Here is a 22,294-nt window from a genome sequence, read left to right as displayed (position 1 = left end):
GGTGGCCGGCTGCTCCCGGGACCGGGCTCGCCGGCGGGCAGACAGGGGAGCAGCTCACTCACCCCAAAGTGCTGATGAAGCCATTGACGGAGCCCTCGGCGTACAGGGAGACGATGTCCCCGATGTGCAGGAAACTTGACATCTCATTCATGGTTGCCCTCGACCCGGCGCAGCGCCGCTTCTTCCCGAAGTCACCTTCCCGGGCCGAAATCCAGCATGGGGCGAGCGGAGCTTGGGGAAACCCCGCTCCGGGGGGGGGCTTATCCCAGCCCGGCTCCCGCTGGCTCCCTGCGAGCGGCAACGGGGAGCGGGACGGCAGCGAGAGCCCCACGCACAACTTCTACATGTGCCGTGCAGGAAGGGAGCCAGGGCAGCCGGGCAGCCGCGGGCGTGCAGCGAGGAGGAGGAGGAGGAGGAAGAGGAGGAAGGGGGGGGGTGGATGAAGCTCAGTTGGAGGTTTGCATGAGATCTGTCCTGCTGTCCGTGTCTCCGTCTCCGCACAGCTTGCTACCTGCAGCCAATGGAGAGCGAGCAGGAAGTCCTGCTCGAAAAAGCATGCAAATATTTTGGCCTGGGAGGAGAAGCGGAGCCGCCGGGGGGGGGGGGGGGGATGCCCCAAAAGAGGCCCCACCCTCCTCTCCCCGCCTCCCGCCCGGGGCGAGCGTGGGGTGCAGGGGCCGCGCACCCCACCGCCCCCGAGCAGCCCCGCGGCTGGGCACGCCGGGCTCGCCCGCAGCCGCCCCCGCTCCCGTCCACGCGGGCTCCCCCCGTCCCATCTCCCCACGGCCGGCCGCCGTGCCGGGGCGCTCGGACCCCGCAGCCCAGGACAGAGCCCCCCCAGCCGGCCCCCCCCGTCGGGGTCTCTCCAACTCGGGGCTCCTCGGCCGGGGCTCCGCCGCCTGGAAAGGCCCCGGGCGCTCCCCTGCCAGCGCTGGGGCTCGGGGTGCCCTCCCTGCCCCGGAGCAGGAGAGCGGCGGGGGCAGCGAGCCGGCAGCGAGCCCGGCCGCGCTTGGCATCCATCAGCAAAAGCAAGTGGCCCACGCGGCTGGCATGTGCCCATGTGCCCGCTCCCCCAGCCCCCCGCGGCAGAGGGAAACTGAGGCCCGCGGCTCCTGCGACCGGTCCCCGGCCCACCCAGCCCCTCTCCTGCCATCCCAGGGCCCCGCAGGCCAGGTCCTGCTCTCCCCCGTTGCTTCATCCCCCTCCTCGCTTTGCAGCGGGATCAGGCACCAGGAGCCACAGCCCTGCATCCCTTCCCCGCTCCTACACCCCAAGAGCCGCCCTTCGGCCAGCGCTTCCCCAGGCCGGGGCGGCACGGGCATCCTGCACCACCCAGAGCAGGGAAAGCCCCAGGTGAGGACAAGGCGGCTCTCGCTGGATTTTTCTGCCCCAGGCGAGCACTTGTGGCTTCCTGAAGCCCAGCTGCCTCCTGCCAGCGTGCCGCTCCCAAGCTGGACCAGTTCGTACCTGCTTCGCCTCTTGCCACCTCCGTCCCCCTCCTGCCCCCGCGCCGTTGCCCAAACCCTCCCCCTGTTCAATGCACGAGCTTTCCCCCTGCTCCCCAAACCAGGGCAACGTGCCAGCCCCAGCCCCGTCCAACCTGACGGTGCCGCAGGGTTCACCCAGCACCCAACGCTGCCGCACCCAGCCCACCCATCACCACCAGCAGCTGTGAGCAGGAAGGAGTCCCCCCCACCCGCTGAAGCCCACCCAGTCCCCGCAGCCCATAAGGAGCCTTTCCACAGCCAACCCAGCTCCGCAGGGCTGGGCAAGCAGCTCCAGGCTCCCAGTATAACACTGGTGGAAAAGGACCACGTCCTCAGAGCATCTTCTGGACAGCACAAGTGCCCTAGTTCCTCACTTTAATTAAAACTTGCCTGCTGTAAAAACAATATTGGAAGGGAAAAAAAAAAAGCATGATGCTTTTCTCATTTATTTCCCTCCTGTCCTCTTTTCTCGCAAACAAACACACGGGTTTCAGGAATATAAACCTTGCCCTAAATAGTGATTTTTTTTCCACTAGGAAACGGACAGGTCCCCTGGCAGAACAAAGGGAAAAAAATTAGTGCAATTCCTCCGGGGGAGATGCGAATTCAGGTCCATCAGGATTAGCTGCGTTTTCAGCACAGGACAAATTTAGAAGCCTTTATCTCAGGGCAACAGAGGGGGAAAAAGAGAAGATCATAAGAAAAAAAACTTGCTGCTGTTAAAAGCAAATGAAGGTTTCACAACAGGAGCTCAAAGAAAGCCCCCGAGGAATCAAAGACCAAAACTTTGTGCACAGATCAGCCACTTTGATCTAAGGCACCAGCAGCATCTCAGCCGAGGGGCACCACGGCGTGGCCATGCGGGTGCCCACCCTGGTCCCACCAGCCTCGCTGGGCACGGCCGGGCCAGACACCACCTCTCCCAGCCTGGCCCAAACCGGGCTCCCCATGCACCCGCCCTCCCTTGACCCCAGGGACCGCTCATGTTTGCGGAGCGCCGAGCAGTAAAAATCATTTGGAAGTGCAAAAAACCCATCGCACTCAACAAAGAGGCGTCTGGCCGGGTTTCTCCCACCCAGGAGAACAGGGAGCAGCAAGACAAAGCCTCTTGAAGTCTCCTTCCCGTCCCACGGCAGGAGGCAGCCCCCTCCCTGCGCTCGGGGTGGTAGACGCTGCGACCAGCCCGTGCTCGGGGCTGAATGTCCCAGCTCAGCTCAGTCGAGGATGGGGAACCCAAAATGTTTCAGGGGTGCACCCCTGCCTACCCTGCACCCTGGGGATGGTGGCACTACGTCTCCACAACTCCAAATCCTCGCTGGATGGAGCTGGGATGGATGAAACCCTCCCCACCCTCCGGCCCTGGGAGGGCAACGTGCAGCTGCAGGCCAAGCGGCCGGGACACGACAGCTCTGTCCCTGTGGTGGGCACAAATAGGGACCCCCAGCATCTGCCACCCAAGGTTTGCCAGCAGACAGGCAGCAGCACGGCCAGGTGGCTTCTAGGAGAAAAAAAAGTGCATTTCTCCTGTGGCTCAGTCGCTCTCAGCCGCGCTCAACGCAGCTATGACCACGCTGAGGCATCACGCTGCCCGCCCTGCGCGTCCTGACTCTGCACAGGGTCTCTGGGCTGCTCCCAGCCCGCAGGGACATTTTGTGCCTGGGCTCAGACCCCAAAATACTGTGAGGAGCTGTAAACAGCCTGCAGCCCTCAGGTGAGTGAGCAACCCTGCCGTGGGGATGCTCAGGGGCATGTGCAGCAGGGCGGCCACCTCGCTGTGCCAGCGCTCGCTCCCCCAGGCCCCGGGGAGATAGAGTAGTTAAAAATAAGAGCATTTCCTTCCTTAACCCCTACTTTAAGCCACGTGATAAATAAAAACTGGGAGTTTCTGCCTCCCGGAGAGGAAGCGGCTGCGGAGAGGCAGCCGGTGAGTCAGTCCAGCAGCAGTCATCCTCATCCCTAAGGCATGGCCTCCATCTCTGGCGGGGTCGAAGCCACGTTCCTTTCACATGTTGAAATTCCTCCTTTGCGGGCAACTGCTCAAACTGCAGGGCCACCTCCCTCCCCCGGCCCCCCAGTCCTGTCCACAGGTTGCTCCTTTGGCAAAAGCTCCCCTCTACCTGCACGCCCTTCCCACGATGGCCCTTGGCAGCGAGCACTCCCCGACGTGGATTGGTGCTGCCTTCCCAACCATGCCACAACCCTCCAACAGGTCAGCCAGGTTCGTAGCCCCCCAGGGCTGGGCAGGAGCCCAACTGGAGCTCAAGGTTGTCCAGATGCTTTGGGACCACATATATCGCTGACGGAGAGGATGGCGAGCAGGGATGCTGGCTGGGGAGGCAGATGGGTTAGTGGTACCCGAGCAGCATCCCTGCACTCTCCCAGGTCCCCACCTGGCTTTTGCATGGGTCTCCTCGGGCATCCAAAATCAAGGCCGGGAACTCATGGGTGAAGCCACTTGGAAGAAGAAAGCGAAAAATAACTGTAGCCTTCTTTGTTCGAGGAGGAGGAAGGGAGACACTCAGTCTCTTGTGCGCGAGAGGAGCGGGGAGCAGGAAGGCTCTGCTGACAGATGCGCATAAGAGGGGGATTCTTTGGCCAGGAGGCGAGTTTGCCCCCTCGTCTTGCTGGCTCCGGGTGCACCCTGACCCCGCTGCTGCCTACAGATGCAACACAAAGGCTGCCCGGGCTCTGTATGGTGCCTTTCACGCTGCTGCACCATCCTCCCACCCCAGCCACCCCACGGAGAGCAGCAGAGTTGGGCCAGGACCGACTCCAGGCTACAGCTATCAAAAAAAGGGGTTGTTTCAACCTTGGTTCTCCTTCTGGGTGAGGATTTCAGAGCCCAGAGTAACTACCACTGAAAAAAATTGCTCCTTTGGTGCAGAAGATGCTACGTGCATCTGCAGTGATGAGGGTTAGACCCCAAATCTGCTTTGCTTGAGCTGCAAACCCAAACCTCCCCCCCAGCAGCTGTTTGAAAGGTGACCCAAGGTCTGCCGGGGCAGGGCTGAAACCTCCTCGGGCGACTTCATTAACCGGCAGAGACCAGGGCCAGTTCCCTCCTGCCTGTCCCATCTGTGCCTCCGCTCGCGCCTGGCCGTCTCTGACTGTGGCTTGTGCGAACGGCCTCACGGGAGCAGCCGCGCTCCCCCAAAATAGCTCTCAGACTGGATGACTTTGGCCCACATCCTCAAAGGTATTGAGGCTCTGGGTTACCTCGGAGAACCTGAACCTCCGTCCCCGCAGGGGTGGTAGGAGATGGCCTGGGAAGGAGAAGACACTGGTGCACACGTGGTCCCCCTCGGGCTGACCCTCACCATGCACGGGAGGATGCCCACACGCTGGTCTCACCCCGGCAAGACGGAGAGGAGGATGCCGTAGGAAAATAGGGCAAAATAGAGCATTTCCTCCAGTCCCACGCGAGCTCCTTGCCCACCCTCCTGTCCCCATGTCCAAGCCCACGGGTGGGTGCATCCCACCCCGAGGATGGGCAGGGTGAGCAGCAGGAGCCGAGAAGAGGGGAAGGACCCCCCCGCTCCCACCCACCCTCCCTCCCCGAGAAGGGTTAAGCGACACTCGCATCGAAGACACTTTGTACTTGGATTTAAAAATACAGCCAATGTCCCGGTGGCTCAGCTCCGTGCAAGTTGCAGGTATATTTCCACACTTGAGCCAATAACCTTCCCCGAGGGAAATTTAGGCTTTTTATGATTAAAAGGGGAAAAAATAATAGTGGGGAATTAAATATAGTACAGAACGAGAGAACAATTAGCAGTTGCCGTTAGCGACACCGGGCCAAGTTTGGGACAAACGCCGTGGTTGTCTGGAGAACAGCAGGGCTGGGGACAGCCACCGGCATGGCCGGGTGCCACAGGAATGGGCCAGGTGCTCAGGGCAGCGAGGGACTCGCGGTCCTTGGCAGATGGCCCTTGGGAGCCCGGACCCGGCATGACCCAGACCCACGCGAGCAGCCTGCTGGGACTGGCCACACCTCGTGGGCATGATTTTTTTTTCTACCTTCACTTTATCAAAAGCAAATGGAAGTGTTTGCACAGGCTTGTAGCTTCCCTAATGAGCAAACACAGGTTAATTGTGGGGTGGAACAGGGGTAGGGGTTGCCAGCCGTACCCTCGCCGTGGGCCAGGATGGCAGCTGGCGGCAGGGACAGAACGGGTGAGGGAAGAGCCCCATTCCCCACCCCTTCTGGTGCATTGCCCAAGAGATTTTGCATTGCACAACCCTCCCTGGCTCGGCTGGCCGTCCGCTGCCCCGCACCTTGCTGATCGTGTGCCTGCAGCCACCGAGCAAACTCCTCCACAGTTGCACAACCGTTTTGCTCCAAATCAGCTGATTTGTTGCCCACTACAGTCATGCCCATGTGAGAGCATCACTAACGGCTTTGCTGGCTCGTCTCCAGGGGCACACACTAATTTACATCCCAGGCAAAGCCTCCTGTTATTTCCCCAAGCCCTCCTCGCGCCCGCACATCAGGGCAGGGACCCAGGCTAGACTGCCTCGCGCAGTCCCCATCGACGGGCAGATTTTCAAGAGCAGCCAGCAGCTCCAGAGCAACCCTGAGCACTGCTGGAATCGGATCACACCAGTGTGTCTCAGCCCTTGAAGAAATCCAGAGGGATCCACTGCAAACCAGGCTCCAGCACAGAGGAGCCAGCAGCACAGCCTCTTCTTTCAATAGCTCTTTTGGAGATGGATTACCACGCCAAGCAGCATTTCCTCTGCCTCCAAGTGGACCACGCAGGCCCTCTTGCCTGGCTTGTGGTCAACACACAGCGATGAATGAACAACACATCTTATCGGAGAGTGGACGGGAAATGCACTCCAGCTACAGCCCGGAACGGGCACGCTGCCCAACTCCGCGCGCTGCCGGCGGCAGAACGGACTCCAGCTCCATCCCGCCGCATCCGAGCTGGGGACGGGGATGCTCCGCCGGGCTGGTTTTAAACAGGGTGCACTACTGCACCCGGTCCCGCTCCTCTTGGGGTGGCTCTGGTCCGAAGGGCGCAGGGACACGTGGGCACATCACAGAGAGGAGAAGGGACAGAGCGCAGAGGAGCTGGCTTCCCACTACAGACCTGTCCTGCCCTGGCCTCCATTTTTCCCTGTAAAGTTTCATATAAAATGGCTGATCTGAGGTTCTTCCCTCCTCCCCGGCTTTTTGAGACAAGTTAGTGCCAATCAGCCTAATTACAGTCTTCGCCGAGATAACCGCATGCTTTCCTGCTGAATGACAGGCTGGGTTACCATGTGGCTCAGGGCCAAGACCAGCTGCCTCCCTGTCTGGGCCAGGCCACCACCTCCGTCACACTGGTCACGTCCCTGAGGGATGGGGGGGGACAAGCAGACGCTGCTCCCCTCCGGCAAGGGTGTGCTGAGAACGGGAGCGCGCAGGCAGCCTTGCCTGCAGGAACCCGGCCGCCGCAGCCCGCGCTTGCAGTTGGTTTTACGGGCTCCCTTAATGTGACAATGAAAGGAAACACGCTGCGAGCGCGGCCGGGCTGCTGCACGGGTGTTACAGCTCCAAGATCAAAGGAGATGCTCGGGGCGAGCCGGGCGATGCTGCAGCACAGGCAGCTGTGTGCCCCGCGGGAGGGGGATCCCACGCTGTGCCGTGCCCCCATCCCAGCACTACGAGCCAGCAGCGCCCCAGGCACCCGGCACAGCCTGCTGTCACCTCACATCAGGGACCGGCTACAGCGCGGGACGCTGGGAGGTTTTCCGTGCATGCAGCGCAGCCAGGGCTGGATCTGCAAGCGGGGTCTCCCCGTGCTGCTGGTGGGCTCCCCCTGCTGGGGTCAGAGCAGGGCTCCCAGCACCCCCATAGCAAGGGGGACATGGGGACCCAGGTGCTCGATTCGGCGAGGTCCCACGCAGGGCTCAGTATCCTTCGGCTAGGGAATCCCAGCCAGGGGCACCGTGTGGGGAGGCGAACGTGGGGAGCAGGGCTCTGCCCATGCCCCGAGCAGGGGGGCCGCGTACGGACAGAGCTCAACCCACCCCAGGGCAGCAGAAAACCCACAGCAGGAGCACGGGACGGGGCCGGCTGCCAGGGCTGGGCATCCAGGGACACCCTCGGAGGCAGCCGGCACACAAGCTACCAGCCCAGGCTGCAAAACACGTTTTTGCTTTCATCCCAGGGGAGCTCTGTGCCCCCTCTCTCCCTCTGCTCTCAGCCAAGCCCCACACAGGGTGGGGGAGCAAGCCCAGCGCAGGGGGAGCAGCTTTCCAGGCTCGCGTCCCTCTTGCACGTGCCCCAGCGCGGCAAATCCCAAACGAACCAGCTGCTTACCAAAGACCCCCCCAGTGTGAGTACTCACCGTGCAGGACCCGCCACGGTCAGGCCCCACAGACCCCATCGGCCCCAGAGCTGCATCAGCCCAGGCTGCCAGGATGAAACCCCCCCCGGCTCCCTCCCCGTTAAAGGCTCCCCCCCCACCGCTGCAATTAAAGGGCTGGGGTGGGCTCACCTCCCCCCCCACTTGGGTGTTGCTGGGCCAAAGCATTGGGCTCTCAGCTTCTTCCCACTTAAAATTTGCTCAGCAAAGAGAGAAAGGAAAGATGGTGTGTGCGGGAACGGTGCCTCATCAGACGGGTTTCCACCCTCACAGGGATGGATGCCCCACCTGAGGGGATCACAGAATCACAAAATCACAGAATCATATAGGTTGGAAAAGACCTTTAAGATCATCGAGTCCAACCATAAACCTAACACTGCCAAAACCACCACTACACCATGTCCCTGAGCACCTCATCCAAACGTCCTTTAAATACCTCCAGGGATGGGGACTCAACCACTTCCCTGGGCAGCCTGTTCCAATGCTTGATAACCCTCTCGGTGAAGAAAAATTTCCTAATATCCAGTCTAAACCTCCCCTGGCGCAACGTGAGGCCATTTCCTCTTGTCCTATCACTTGTTACCTGGATGCACAAACCCATCTCACCGTGCTGGGGGGGTGAAGAGAGGCTGGATGTGAACCCCAGCAGCAATCAGCTTTGTGGTTGCCAAACCCCCGCAGTGGGTCCCAAGGCTGCTGTGGAGGAAACAGCCCAAACAGCGCGGGAGGATTGATAATAACCAGCCTGAGATCTGATTTCAAGGGACTGGCCACATCCAGTTCTGAGAAGAACGCTTGCTGGGTGCGATCAAGGGAGTGCCGGGCTCGGCGAGGCAGGAGAAAGTTGGCTGGTTTGCCAGGTTCTAGCCCGGCACGGCCACGTGCACCGGTCCAGCCCGAGCTCCCGCAGCAGCATACGCGCAGAAGCGGTGCTGGAGGACCCGGACATCCTCGCGTCCTGGAGATCAGCGCGCACCTCGTTGAGATGAGTCACGCTGCTGTGCCAGGGCGGTTCGTCAGGCAGCTTCCACCAGCACAGAGGAATGCATTGAACAAAGACCCAAAATCCCTGTTTGTTGTAGAGGGAAGAGTTAGTCATGCTTGTGCTCCACGCTGCTGAGTCACCCAGCAGCCACGGAGCCGTGGGATAAGGGACTGGAGAGGGTGGGAGCGACTGTTTACTGACTTTACATGTAAATCAATCAGGAGGTTGTGATGATGCCATAAACCAAGACAGTTACAGGCTGAGAGGGAAGAGGAATAGTTGGGCAGAGTTTATAGCTGTTAAAGAAAAGAAAAAAGGAACCATATTTTATTTGCAGGACCGGAGCCGGCTTTAAAAATTATAGGTAACATTATATTGCATTTTATATACCGCCAACAGACCCAAAAGCTCTTTTATATGCTGCGGCAGACGCAGCTCCTTCCTGCCTGCTTCAGAGCAGCAGCTGGGCCACGTTTTCTGAAGGCATCAGCATCTCGGCTGGGCCGTGGCAAGGCAGCTGTAACGGGGCAGCTGATGGCTTGGAAACCCACCCGGGCTGTCCCAGGAGCAACGCTGGTTCAGTGCAGCTAACGAACGGCCCGCACAGAGGCAGGATGCAATTGGACTTTTAAATTGGGACACAAAGCGTGTTCGTGCTGGTAAAGCGGAGTTTTCTTTATCATGGATGCCAGCTTAACATCTAGCATTTAATTTTAACACCAAAGGCTCGAGTCTCCAATGACTAACATTTCCTTTGATCAAAATCATGGCTCTGGCAAGCAAAACGCCCTGACGGTGCTGGGAGGGAGGCGTAAGCAGCACGCAGCCGCTTCGCAGGGGCCGGCCCCGGCCCCGCGCAGGACACGCTTGCTGGAAACGCCGCGTTGGATTTCTCCGGTGGGCTCGGGCCACCGGTTGTTGTTCCTCGCCCCGGCTAGGAGCGTCCCTGGGCTCTGCCGGCAGTGTGCCAGGGCTTCCCTGGGTCTCTGCTGCTTCGCCCCATTGCACGAGCCCAGGGCAGCCGCCTGGGAGGGCTATGGATGGGTGCAAACAGAAAACAGGTGTAGCCTATAGCCACAAAGGGATTTGTATCATTCCTGAATGCAAAGCAGGAATTATATCTGCTTGTAAAAGCAGCCCTTGCTCCCGTTGTGGATGAGGCGGGAGAACCGCTCAGCCCATGACATGGGAATTTCCTACCCACGGCTATCTCGGCCGCTTGCCTCCAGAGCTTGAATCATTTCTCTCATTCCATGCAGAAGTCAGAGGATTTCCTTGAAAATAGAGTCTTTGTTTGGCAAATATTTCTCCCGTCTGGTCCGGGGCTCTAAGCGTTCTTTGTCGCTTAAAAGACAATCTCTTTCTCAGCCAGCACGATACCATCAGCAGAGAGAGAGGACTTTTGAGGCCCGTCTGAATTGCCAGGGAAGGGTCCGTGGCTGTGCAGACGCCCTGTGCAGAGGAAGTGCTGTGTGTGTTAGAGAACAGGTTTGTTTTTTAAAAAATACCAGGCTACATCCTTAGCGGTTTCAAATTTGGGGCACAGATTGTCGAGCTGTTCTGTGATTTTAGAGCACCTGAAATAATGGGATCTTAGGCTGGAGGCGATCTCCTAGAACCTCCCAGCCACCATCATAATACAAATGGGTCGTAATAAAAAATAAATTAGTGTGAGTCCACAGAAGCCAGCAGAGCTCTATCCCTTTCACAGGCTGAGGATCCAGATGAATATTTCATTTAAAATATTCTATTATGTTGGCTCATATCATTGTAATATCTGAGTGGCTCACATTTGTAATGCAACTTTACAACAGCTTTGTGAGACCTGGAAATCTCAGATTGAAAATTATTTCAGGCACCAGCCATCTATTTTACTCCGTGTTGGTGCAGCATCTTGCACAAAGGAGTCCTAGGGCTTCGTGGTGCTATGAAGATGCAGAATAAGCAGAGCAAGACCATGCATCTCAGGACAAGTTGCACCGAAGCGTGGGATGATGCAGGAAATTGGATAGAGCCTCCCAGTGCCAGAGCGGTGGTCCAGGATGGTCCCACCGGCCCATCCATCTCCGCAGCTGGAACAGGCGCAGCAGTTAGAGCACTCCAGCGCTGTATCATCACCTTCTATCAGCACGTGGGAAGACAACGAGCTCTGCAGAGGCTTTTCTGTCCCACAGAGTTTGTGAGCAGCCTCGCTTGCTCTAGCACCACATCAGTGTTTGTAAACAACCTTCTTAAAATACATTGAGCAGGATGTGGGAGCATCACGTGAACGTGCAGCTTCTTGTCAAGGCAACAAGCCCGACTCTGCCCTCGAAGGGTAGAGCGGAATAACTCACCGAGCTCATTTCCACCAGCCTGCCCTGACCATCGCCAAGGATGCAGGCGTCTCCACTTCCCACCTTCCCACCACGGGAACAGCACAGGGACAAGGACCGCGCTGACCAGGGATGCTCAGATGCTGTGGAAATGACTTGCTGCCTCTGCCGGACCTAATTTAGCAGATGACACCAGCTGCTTCCCAAAGAGATGGACATAACCCTGGAACAAGCTGCTATGAAATGACTCAGCCAAGGCAAACCCTTCCTCCTAACACCTCCTCGTGCTGGTGTCTGACATATGACCTGGCAGAGGGAGATTGCTAATAATACCTACATTTTATATAGCGCTTTTCTTCGGGAAATCTCAGACAGTTTTACACAGAAGTCAAGTCTATTTGGAGCTCAAGGCTTCTAAGGATGTGTCAAGGACAGAGAGTTTTGGTACCCAGGAAGACAACATGGGAAGGGCCTATTGCCAGGCCAGATCTGCTAAACCAATCTAGCAAGAAAGCAATGATGGTTGTGGTTAATTTGCCATTGATAGGGTCCAGCATAAACACCCCAGAGAGGATCAGGGAGGGAGCTCTCTCTTTCATAGCCACGGTTTCAGGTTAGCCAGCAGAGTTTAGATGCTACAGCCCCATTTTATGATGTGCCCCAGAGACTGGCGGGAGCACAAGATGGCTGTGAGAGCATCTCATGCCGCACCGGGCTGGGAGCCCCGTCCCATTGCGGGAGGACCGAGCTCTGGCACTGCAGCCAAAGCAGGTGCCCGACCCTCGGGAAAGTCCGGGGAGGGAACCACAGAGGCCTCACGCACTGGGGACCGCTCAGAAATAGCCCCGAGCCGCACAGAGGAACGCCTGGGGAGAGCTGGTGCGAGCACTGCAGGCTTTGTCTCGGGCAGGTCGGCTGGGTGTGTGCTTCCTGGCATACAATTCCCAGATTAGCAGGAGCTGGGCTGCCAGCAGCTCCTCCGGCCCGGCCGTGAATGAGCCGCTCGGGGCTGGGAACCTCTGCCGAGGTCAGTGGTTCAAGCACCCGGTGCTGGCAAGCGGCTCGGGGCGGAGGCAGGGGATGGGACGAGGCGAGGATGCGGGGATGGGACATCTCCTCCCATGCACCCAAGGGAAAATGAAGGGGCAGGAGGCACTTCTCCTCCCCACGGGGACGGGACCCCTCCGACCCCTCTCTGATACCTCTAGAAGAGGTTGGCTTTGCTTTTCAGCCCCAGGGGATGGAGACCACCACTGGCCAAACTAGACAAGGCAATCTCACCGCTCCTTTTGCGGCGGGTGGGGGACAGAGGCAGAGACCTGTGTCAGGTCTGAAAAAAGTACTTTCCCTGAAATTACTAAATAAAAACCTTAAAAGCTACAGAGAATAACGAATGTGGAAAATATGGAAAAGCTGGAGGGTGGAAGGGTTGGGAAAGGAGAAAAAGTAATTCAACACAGAACTGTTTAATAAGGGAAAGTGAATAATCAGAGGGAGAAGCGAGAACAATTTATTCACACTAAATGCTTCATCTAAAAAAGAAAAAAAAAAAAATTCAAACCAAAGCCAGGCCGTGCCAGCCAGTGGGATGAGACTCACGGGTCCTTCCCAAGGAACAGGAAAGGAGAAAGCAAACACGGAAATGTGGTACGTTCATTAAAGAGAAACATAAGGGGAAGAAGAGGAAAAAGCTGGAGCTGAGGATCTGTTTGGGACAGGCCTAAGCCCGGCTGATACCGGGGTGGGGAGCAAAGAGGAAGCCTCGATCTCTCCTCTGGGAGGGCTGCCGATGCGGGGTGGTCTGTCGGGGGCTGCTCCCCACCTCTCCCAGGAGCTGGATCTAGGGAGGGAAAAGGAGGCACCTCAGGCACTGAAGCGGCCGACGCAGAGCGGCATTGCCTCCCACCAGCCCTGCCGCCCGCTCCCACCACCTGACGGGGCTCCTGGCACTGCCCCGTGCCCCAAAGCGGGCCCTTCCCTTCCATGAACTGCAGCCGCTGGGCAGCGCAGGGCACGGGGCTCTGGGCACCTCCAGCATCTCTCGCTACGAGACCTGGACCCATGCCGGCACGTTGCAACCATTAGCATGAAGGGAGGCTGCTCCAACACCCCGCTGGCACCCGGCTGCTTGCACCCCTCCAGCCTCCAGCCCGAGTGACTGTCTCGGAGAAGCCGACTGCAGCTCCGGGAGCTGCGCCAGGCATGCCCCTGCCTTTATGTGCCTGCGAAGACCATGCTTATGAATCGGTGTCTGTTTGCAGACACCCCCTCAGAGGCTGAAAGGAGCTATTGTGCGGGCTCTCGGGATCAGACCCGCACCCTGGAGCTCATGGCAGATGGGTCCAGACAGAGAAGCATCCCTGTTAAACTCTGGGTGCTTTCCTAAATGCTCAAAGTCTGCGCCTGCCCACACGCTGCAGAGCAAGGTGGCTGCAGAGAGAGCTGAGCACGGACGAAAAAAAAAATTAACCAAGCAAACAACCCAGTAAAACTCCTGGCCCGCACGGCATGAGACAAAGAAACCGCCTCCACGCTCCATTTTCCAGTGGTATTTTGGAGTTTCCCACCCCCCTGTTGCAGCTACTCAAGACAAGACAACACGTCTGGTCTTTGCACGAGGGAGAAGATGGGATGCTGCGAAGTGACCCCAATGCACACGTGCCCGGCGGGCAGCGAGGGTGGGCAGCAAGGGCAGGCAGCCCTCCCAGCACCCCCCTTCCCACCTCCTAGACGTGCTCTTCCTGTGCATGGAGCAGAGGAAGTTGCTTTTTCCTCTCTCCTGGGCTGTCCCTGCCTTCGGGAGGAGCGTGCTGGTGTTCAGCTGCCCGCGGCTCACACCAGCGAGGAGTGATAACCAGCGATCGGATCTGCCTTCGCAGAGCCAGGCTTGGAAACTCCCTGTGTTTCCTCCACGCAGGGACGGAGGGTTTCCGTAGCCAGTTGTCTGCTACTGCTCAGAGCCCTTGTCAGCCCATATTTCAGAGGCATTTAGAAATATGCCACTGATCCATGTGGTGCGTTGGAGGGGAGGAGTTGGTATGCAATCTTTTGTATAAAAGGGGAAACTGAGGCAAGGAGTGCAGAGCCAGTCTTCTCAAAGGGGAGGCTTAAAACTGGGCTCATTTAATAAATAACCTCACTAAAACATGCTGCTTTCTTCTGCAGAAGCCACCAGTTTTTCTAAAATGGATTTATGGACCTGACACTATGCAATTTTAAGCATGCTGGCCCAAGTGCCTTGCCCGTGGTCCCACAATGGCTTGGTGGAGGAGACAGAAATACAGCTGTGGCCACAGAGCACCATGGTGGCACATGGCACCAAGAGCGGTGTCCCATGTCAGTGCACCGATGGCGTTTTTCTCTTCTAGACTGACCTCAGCCTTTTCCAGGGGTTCCTGCTCCACTTGCTCCCAGCTGTACCCAGCTTCTCCCAAAGCAGCCAACGGTTTCTCCTCCTCTGTCTTCAGAAAACCTCGGTTAGAGAAAGAAATACATCAGAGAGACAGAAACCCCGAGTACTACACAAATTGGAATTACACTCTCAATGCCTCCTCACAGCTAGGAATCGACCCCAGACGCTGACTGCTTGGCCACATCGTCACAGACCTGCAGGACCTTATAAGCAGGTTGTCCCAAGCTTCTTGCCTGCAGAGAGGTCTGCTGCCACGCTTGAGCACTCTCTGTGCTGACATGCCAAGGATCCGAGAGTCTTCACAGGAGCCCCGTGCTCCAGGACTCGCACCCAGGACGGGATGGGTTAGCTTTCTTGCCTGATTACGAAAAATACCCGGGAGACCATGGTGTGCCTCCCAGAGGGAAGGGATGGGAGCTCTGTTATTTGAAATATTTCAAATCCAGTGGGCAAAGTTAGAGGGAATGGTCTGGACAGAACAATTCAGTGCTGCGGACAAAGGTGAGAAGGAGGAAGGTCTGGGAGTCCCTTCCCTCCCCTCTTGCTGGGAGCCCATACAATGACACTCAGCCCCCGCACAGATTTATCAGCCCTCTGATAGATACTTGCAGTCACAGAAACCCCACCTCTCTTCCCATATTTATACAACAGACTATGAGAAGGTGTATTTATAAGTTATTTTTCCTAAACAGATTATAGCTTGACAGCTCTTCCAATGCCTGAAAAACACAAGCTGGCTTACGCTGGCTTCTCTGGGCACGGCAAGCAGACGGTTTGATTAACGTCCAACATGCTCCAATAGTTATTACAGGAACAAGGCCTGGATCTGTTGTGGGTTTTTTAATCAATTTGATAAATCTGGTGCATGTGAGAAGCGCTTTGCCCGAAGCCTCACATTCTCCCTTCATCCAGAGCCCAGAGACAGCACAGCCGTGACAATCTCGGCATGGAGACACCCGTGGTCTCGGCACGGCGGCTGTGCTCTGTGGGTGCCGGGGCATCGCAGCTCCAGCCTCGGCCCCCGGGCGCTCGGCACTGCCGCCATCTGCATCCTCCCACCCTGCCCGACTGGGAAAGGCACCTCGCCTCCCCCAGCAATCCCAGAGGGAACCAGGAGGAAACTCTGTGGATAAAACTTGATGAACAACAGGGGTTTTTCTGTTCCTTTCCACAGTTGCAATTGCTCTCTGTACCGCAGCCGTCACACCCTGCTGAGCTGGGTGCTGCGCAGCCAGGCGAGCTGGACCAGCTCCCTCCAGCCGGGGAGCAGCGGGCGGCCCAGCTCCAGAGCAGCAAGGGGAGCAGAGAGTGACTTTCCCTTAGTCACATCCTCCGGACAGTTAAGCAACGCTGTGGCGAGCCGGACTGAGCCGTTGGCGGCACGCACCCGCCGCCTGCACCACGGCCGGGGCTCGCGGCCGGACTCCGCAACCCACGGCCACCCGCGCTCCGGGGCAGGGGTTGGAGTCCTGGATTTGCCAAGGGTTTGCAGAAGGCGAGCCTGCCCGCTCCTGCGACACCCACGCTGCGTGGGGTGACCAAGCCTGTAGGTTGATGGAAAACCTCTCTGACCCGTGCAAAGACTGTCCCTCCATGCAGCCCATCCTCCTGTCCCCACTGTCCCCTGCTCCCCGCAGCCGGGACCCAGGCGCGGGGCCGGGAGCCAGGGTGGCCCCGCACACACCCACGGGTGTCTGTGTCACCCAGCTGGGTTAGCCCGGCCCGGCTCAGCTCAGTTGGAAGTCGGAGAGTGCCATCTGCTGCTCCGAGGACATTTCTCTCCCCAGCAGGTTCCCGCAGCTCTGCTGAAGGGCTGGGGGGAGCCAGCGGGGGGGTTCTGCTCCCCCCCTCGGCAGCAGAGGCCGGAGGAGCTCACCCCTCGCCCAGGAGCACCTCAGAGGGCTTTGCAGGCAGGAGGGGGAGAACCCCTGTTGCAGGTCTATTGGCAGCCGCATGCAGAAGAGGCTCCTCTTTGCTTTCCAGCTCCATCAGGCTTCCCGGGGCGTGAGGCTGCAGCTGGAAAAAAAAAACAAAAAAAAAAAAAAGAAAAAGAAAAAGATGATGTCAGAGTTGATAAAATGCCTCTGTACAACAGCTTGATTCTGATGTAACGCTAATTCCGGTAGCTGATCCTGAAAAACACCTCTACCTCTTCTTCCCCCCACCCTCACCCCTGCCATGCCAATTTATCACCCAGAGATCTCAGAGCGCTTCATGCAATTGAGTAGCTGTCTCCTGGCACAGATGGGAAACTGAGGCAAGCAGGGGAAAAGGTGGCCCCGGGTCACATAGGGAGGGAGTGACAAAACCCAGCAGACATCTGGTCTCCAGGCTCCCACACCCTAACTGTTCACTTGGCTCTTGTCTCCCATATTTTGCCAGGCAGCAGCAAGATCTGCAGCACGGTTATGCCATATAGAAAGGAAATCTATTAAAAAAACAACTCTTTAACAGCTTCAGGCAGCTCCCCAAGGCTACTGTTAAAACACTGCCCTGGAGTCCCTCTTCACTGTCTGGAACAAAATATTGACCATTTCTCAAAGAGCTGATTTAATGCACTGCACCATCCAGCAGAGAGAGGGCCTAATTTGTCTTATATCTACATGCTGCACCATTCACACCCCACACCCACGCTCGGCAGAACGGCTTTATTAAACTACCAACCCGTCCGCCACCCCAGCTACTTCCTGCTGCTCTACCAGGTCCTGCGTCTTTTTCAGCGCCTCTCAGAGCTCTGACCGAACAGCTGGAGTCTCTGCTCTGCTGCAGATTTGTTTCTCTGCTGCAAATCTGCCCTGTTTATGCTGCCTGGATTGGAGACACCCATCCTGCTCCATCCGTGGCCTCCTCTGGGCTTGCTCACGCTGTCTGACCGATACCTGGGGAAATCACCAGCATCCCTGGCCTGACCCTCATCTCAGATGAAGACCTAGTGTGCACAGGCAACTCTTGTTCTACTTTGGATCGACATGTTAGGGAGATCCAGGAGCTATTACAACAGGATTGTTAGGGATAGCCAGATAATTTTGCACATACGGCTTGTGGCAGTGCTGCTGGGTAACCAGTTACCCCAATTAAACAACCATAGTCACAGTGGGTGTCTGTAAGAAGACCAGGAAGGGAATCCCAAAGGCCTGGCTCTTGCCACTATCCCTATTTCACTCCCATCCATCCCATCTCAGCAAACGTCCCAATACCATGTGTCACCCATCACTGACCAGCAGCATCGTGAGACCATTCCCTGCTCAGCTGCAAAGGACCATGGAGGTACAGAAGAACTTCAAAGACACCCCTGAAAGCCCACAGCCTCTGACATGGTAGTGCCTTGGCAGCGCCAGGGATGAGTCTTAGCATCCCCCACGCTAATCTATCCCTATGCCTTTTCTAAGGCCTGAGAGCACTTAGATCTGCGGGCGTGTAGATCCTTCTCAGGAGCAATCACCGCCTTAACCTCATGCTCCACGTCCTGTAACCAACCTCATGTGAAGTCCGTCGATGTCTGTTCCACTGGGACAGCTCTGCTTTCGGGGATGCTGCACCCTCTGCTGTTTAAAACAAGCCCAAAGAAAACAGTGACTCCCCAGAGCCATCACCTCCCTTCCTGCACGTGGTCTTTGGCACAAAGTGCCCGCAGTGGAGTGTCTGAAGAGGATATCATGCCAGGTCCAGATCCTCTAGTACCAGCAAAGCAAATGGAATTATTGCCAAGCACGCTGGGCATTGAATTCAGTGGGCAACTGGCTGAAGTGCCCCAGCCCCTTGCATCCCCTGGGCAATTTTCAGTGCTCTCTGCCCTGGCCCTTGGGTGCTCTCCCCAGTGATCTGACTGCCTCAGCAATCCCCCTGGTTGGTCTTCTCCAACACGCAGCTTTGATGCCAACATTTAGCCAGCAGACAGCGTGCAGCGCTAGCCCCAAGGCTCACACCCAAAAGGCAGCATACAGACTGGGAGAAGGGCTACCGGTCATTCCTCAGGACTTCTCCCACCAACCAGCTGCCCCAGGCAGCCCTCAAGTCCTCAGGGATGGGGGGGGGAGGCGGGATTTCCTTTCCCTCTGAGCCATCCTCTCACCTTTCAGGAGCTGCTCTTTCTCCCATTCAGCATCAAAGTCCACAGAAAACATCAGCTCGGGGCTTGCACTGCAGGTAACATCTTCACCATCAGCACTCAGACCTTGAAGGAGCCCATCCCTGGGGCAAAGAACAGTTAGGTGTGTTCGGACAAAGGCCAGCAGGACCAGCATTGCAATTTCTGACCCTCTAGCAGCAACACTAATACAGCTGGATCTGGTTGCACGCCTTGTCAGCAGCCTAGAGAGGCCAAGGACAGCAAAGGGCTGTAACTCGGGTTGCTGGTGGGTGCCACAGTCCATACAGAGCCGCCTGGGGACCTTTGGGGAGGTAAGAGCAGCACAGGCAGCGGTGGGAATGGAGCCTGCCTGCTGGGGATGCAGGATGCCCCGAAGCTCTGTGGGTTCTGGAAGCCAACTGTAGCCTTACTGGAAACACTGGGCTTATTTCAATGTTTTAAGGAAGCAAGGGGAAAACTGAGTTTTATAAAATCCAAATAAGCAGCTGTTTACAAAGTCCAAGCAAGCAGCCTTCTGCAAAACACCGGCTGCGCAGGATCTGACAAGACTGATGCAGCCAAGTGGGCTTCTCCTCATCCCTCTAGGGCATCCATATCTATGAGGACACGCTCCCTTGATAGGGACACTGAAGCAAGCCGGGCCTTTGGCCCCGTGTCACCCCCGCACCCCAACACTTACGTCTCCAGAGCTTTGTCACTGAAAGCTTCTGGCATGGCTGTCCCCTCCTTGCTGGCCACCCCGCTGCCTGCATGCTGCTGGGCTGGGCTGCTGGCAGGAGTGTCCGCCACACCACCGGCCACTGCCACCTCCGTGTCGCTGGTGCTCAACGACAGGCAGCTTCTGCTTGCGCTGCTCCCCGGGGAGCCGGTGAGGCTGAGCCCCCCCAGCTCCCCCAGCAGCGGCTCCGTGCTCTCCCTCTCGGCACCCTCCCAGGGCTCCCAGCACGGGTGCTGCTGGCCTGCCAGCCGCCCTGGGCTGCTGCCGCCCCCAACTTCACCCAGCTCTTGCCCCTCCGCTCTGGGCTCCTGTGTCCCACGTGTGCTTCGTGGGAGCCCAAAGAGACTCCTGAGGAGCTGGAGCAGGGAGGAACGGCTGGGAGCCTGGGCAGTCGTTGGGGCATCCATCGGTGCCAGTGCCAGGAGCGGGGTTGGCCGGTGGCTCAACGGCTCAGAACTGGATTTGAATCAAACGGCCCCAAACTGCCCGGAACCCAGAGCTGCGGCACTGAGGCAGTGACAGGGGCCTGAAACAAGGCTGGGAGGGGGCAAGATGGAGCCCGGGGGGGGCAAAGGATGCACAACCCAGGGCCGGGAGGGGGATACAGACCAAGGACAACTCAGGGCTGGGGGAGAAGAGGAGCCCCAAAAGGTGAAACTTCCCTTCTACCCACAGCGACTCATTCCTGCAGCATCCCCACCTCTGCCATGGTTTGACCTAGCCCTGAATTTTCGCACCAGCAAGGGATGGTGGGAGGAAGGAGGAGGGCTCATGAAAACACACAAGAACTCCTCCAGCAGCACAGTACCATGGCCAAAGAGAAGAAAGATAAAAAATTACTACTTCTGCAGGCAGCAGCAGAGCAAACGGCTTTTAAAAGCAGCGTCTGCATCTGCCATCGCAATGCGATTCATTCATGACAATAACGGCAGGAACCGAAACAGCAGCAAACTCAAGGGCCCGTTTCCCAAACTCAGGCACATTTCCAATGACTATTTTCCTAGGTCCACAGTCCCAGGCAGGGGCATGATTTTCCCCACAATGTTCCTGTGCTCGACAGAGCCGTGCTGTAGCTGCAGTAACACTGGCATAAAGCTGCTCTCGCTGATGTAACGTATCCCTCGCAGAGGCACACTGGTAGGAGTTCAGCTTTGCTTTTACGCTAGGAGTTTCTTCTGGCTGGCTCTGCCAGTCTCTGCTCATCCTTGACTCAGCTAGTCCACAAGCTGCAAAGAAGGGTTATTTTTCCCCCAGAAAACCTCATCTAAAACTGCCATGTCATCATGACTGGTTGAAACTGAGATTCTCCCACCCTCCAGCTGCACCCTCCTGTTTCCTTTCCTCTGCCATCACCAGGCTCGGGCAGCCAGTGCAGAGCATGGCTCCTGCAAGGCACAGACCACAGTCCTCCTCACTGCAAAAAGTGGGTTTTCATGTCAGCCTCTCGCTCTTGCTAGCGCAAAAGGAGGGCTGGGGACGCACAGCTGAGTGCAGCCCCCTTCCCAGCAGCAGCACAGATTTATACTACACCAACCAACTGGTGAAACCACATGCTGAAATGCCACATGAATCCTGAAACCAGAGGCTCCTTCTCTGCGGCTGCCGTGCAGGTCTTATTTACACCAGCAAATATATCTCTATTTACACCAGCAGAAGGGGCTGCCAGTGGATGCGGGGAACATTTCATGTCAGCATCAGTGATCACAAAGCCAGTGCGGCACAGCCGGCTGGGAATTTCTTCCCTATTGCCTCAACATCTTAAACCCACTGCAATAGCAAGGCAGGCCGTCTCCACACCAGCAGAGCCACATGCAGGACTTAGACCACTCATCAGATGATCAAATAATTTAGATCACTCATCAAATACTTGCTTGCCACCATCATTCCTTGATGTGCATATGGGCCATTCCCATAACAGAGCTGGTGCTTTCAAACTAATTTCCCTTTACCCCTCATATCTCCCCGCTCTTTAACGCTCTCCAGCAGCCATTTGCAGACACATTGCAATACGTGTCCCTGCTGCCCACCCACAGCTCAGTCCCCACAAGCTCCTTGCTGTACTTGCTGTGGACACAGAGGAGTTGTCCAAGCTTCCTGAGCAGCTTATTTTCCACAACTTTTGCTGCTCAATGTGATTAGAAGCAGCTACAAATATCATACACCTGATGCTCACCCAGTGCCACCTTCCCAGCTGATTTTCTACAGCCATGCCACAGAGGTGTTATGCAATGTATTTGAGGTGGAAGAGAAGTGGTTTGCAAAAAGGAAGAAGGATTTTAGATGAGATTTGCTTTTGCAAAAGTTCTCACCAACACTGCTGCCTAATGAGGTAACACTAAGTAAGGGATGCTAAATCTGAAATGGTTGTGAGACTCAGGAACAGCCCAGATTGATGTAATGTGGCAGAGAGAAGCACTGGATTCATCCTGCAGCAGTCAGCACATCCTGCTGAGCCTGTGCCGGTATTCAGCCTAAAACCTGGGCACACATCACACTGGCTGTGCACAAGAACAGCCACCAGCACAGATGAGCAGGGGCACTGGGATAACCCAGAGGTAGGGACATTCAGAACCCAAACAGCCACCATTGCTGCATTCACCACCAAAACTCACCCCAAAGCTCAGAGCAGAATTAAGGTTGGTGGTGGGACCTCAAGCCCCCCTGGGACCATGAGTTTCTCATGCTGGGAAGAAGGCAGACCCCTTGCTACCAGGCTGATGGGAACAGTCCCCATTAGCTGATTCCTCACCTTCCTCTGCTCCATGATTAGTCTTACCCCACCAAAAGCCATCTCTGGCCAGGGCACATCTCCCCTGGCCCCCGCAGTCACTGCAGGCACCCTTTGCTTCACCCTCCACAACCTGCTTTTCACTGGTGTCGATGCAGCTACCACCTTCAGAAAGGTCTGCCAAGGCCACGTCCCCAGAAACCTGC

At 57.1% G+C, this 22,294-nt stretch overlaps 2 protein-coding genes across 2 annotated transcripts in view; both read right to left on the bottom strand.

Moving 5' to 3' along the window:
- Positions 1–534, bottom strand: part of ITPR3 (inositol 1,4,5-trisphosphate receptor type 3) — a 43,180-nt gene extending 42,646 nt beyond the window's left edge. Inside the window, exon 1 of the mRNA XM_075521751.1 lies at positions 63–534. Coding sequence (XP_075377866.1) covers positions 63–151 — 89 coding nt within the window. The 5' untranslated portion in view covers positions 152–534. The remainder of the gene's footprint in view (positions 1–62) is intronic.
- A 16,006-nt stretch (positions 535–16,540) lies between these two features.
- On the bottom strand, positions 16,541–22,160 carry LOC142419077 (uncharacterized). Its single transcript, XM_075521695.1, has 5 exons — positions 19,322–22,160; positions 18,625–18,743; positions 17,750–17,801; positions 17,416–17,541; positions 16,541–16,568 (listed from the first exon to the last, which is right to left on the bottom strand). The coding sequence occupies exons 1-5, from the start codon at positions 19,765–19,767 to the stop codon at positions 16,541–16,543; spliced, it is 771 nt and encodes a 256-aa protein (XP_075377810.1). The 5' UTR covers positions 19,768–22,160.
- Between the last annotated feature and the right edge of the window lie 134 nt (positions 22,161–22,294).

The sequence above is a fragment of the Mycteria americana genome, chromosome 20, assembly GCF_035582795.1.
Source record: "Mycteria americana isolate JAX WOST 10 ecotype Jacksonville Zoo and Gardens chromosome 20, USCA_MyAme_1.0, whole genome shotgun sequence".
In the NCBI taxonomy this organism is placed as follows: domain Eukaryota; kingdom Metazoa; phylum Chordata; class Aves; order Ciconiiformes; family Ciconiidae; genus Mycteria; species Mycteria americana.
The sequence above is the reverse complement of the archived record's forward strand: the minus strand, read 5'-3'. Positions and strand labels throughout refer to the sequence as shown.

Bases quoted from the DNA above. Each gene is read 5' to 3' on its own strand.
- LOC142419077 (XM_075521695.1), bottom strand. From the start codon at position 19,767: ATGGATGCCCCAACGACTGCCCAGGCTCCCAGCCGTTCCTCCCTGCTC. The intron at 18,744-19,321 runs GTAAGTGTTGGG...TCTTTGCCCCAG, and splicing joins AGTGACAAAGCTCTGGAGAC to GGATGGGCTCCTTCAAGGTC. The intron at 16,569-17,415 runs GTGAGCAAGCCC...TTTTTTTTCCAG, and splicing joins CCAGGTATCGGTCAGACAGC to CTGCAGCCTCACGCCCCGGG.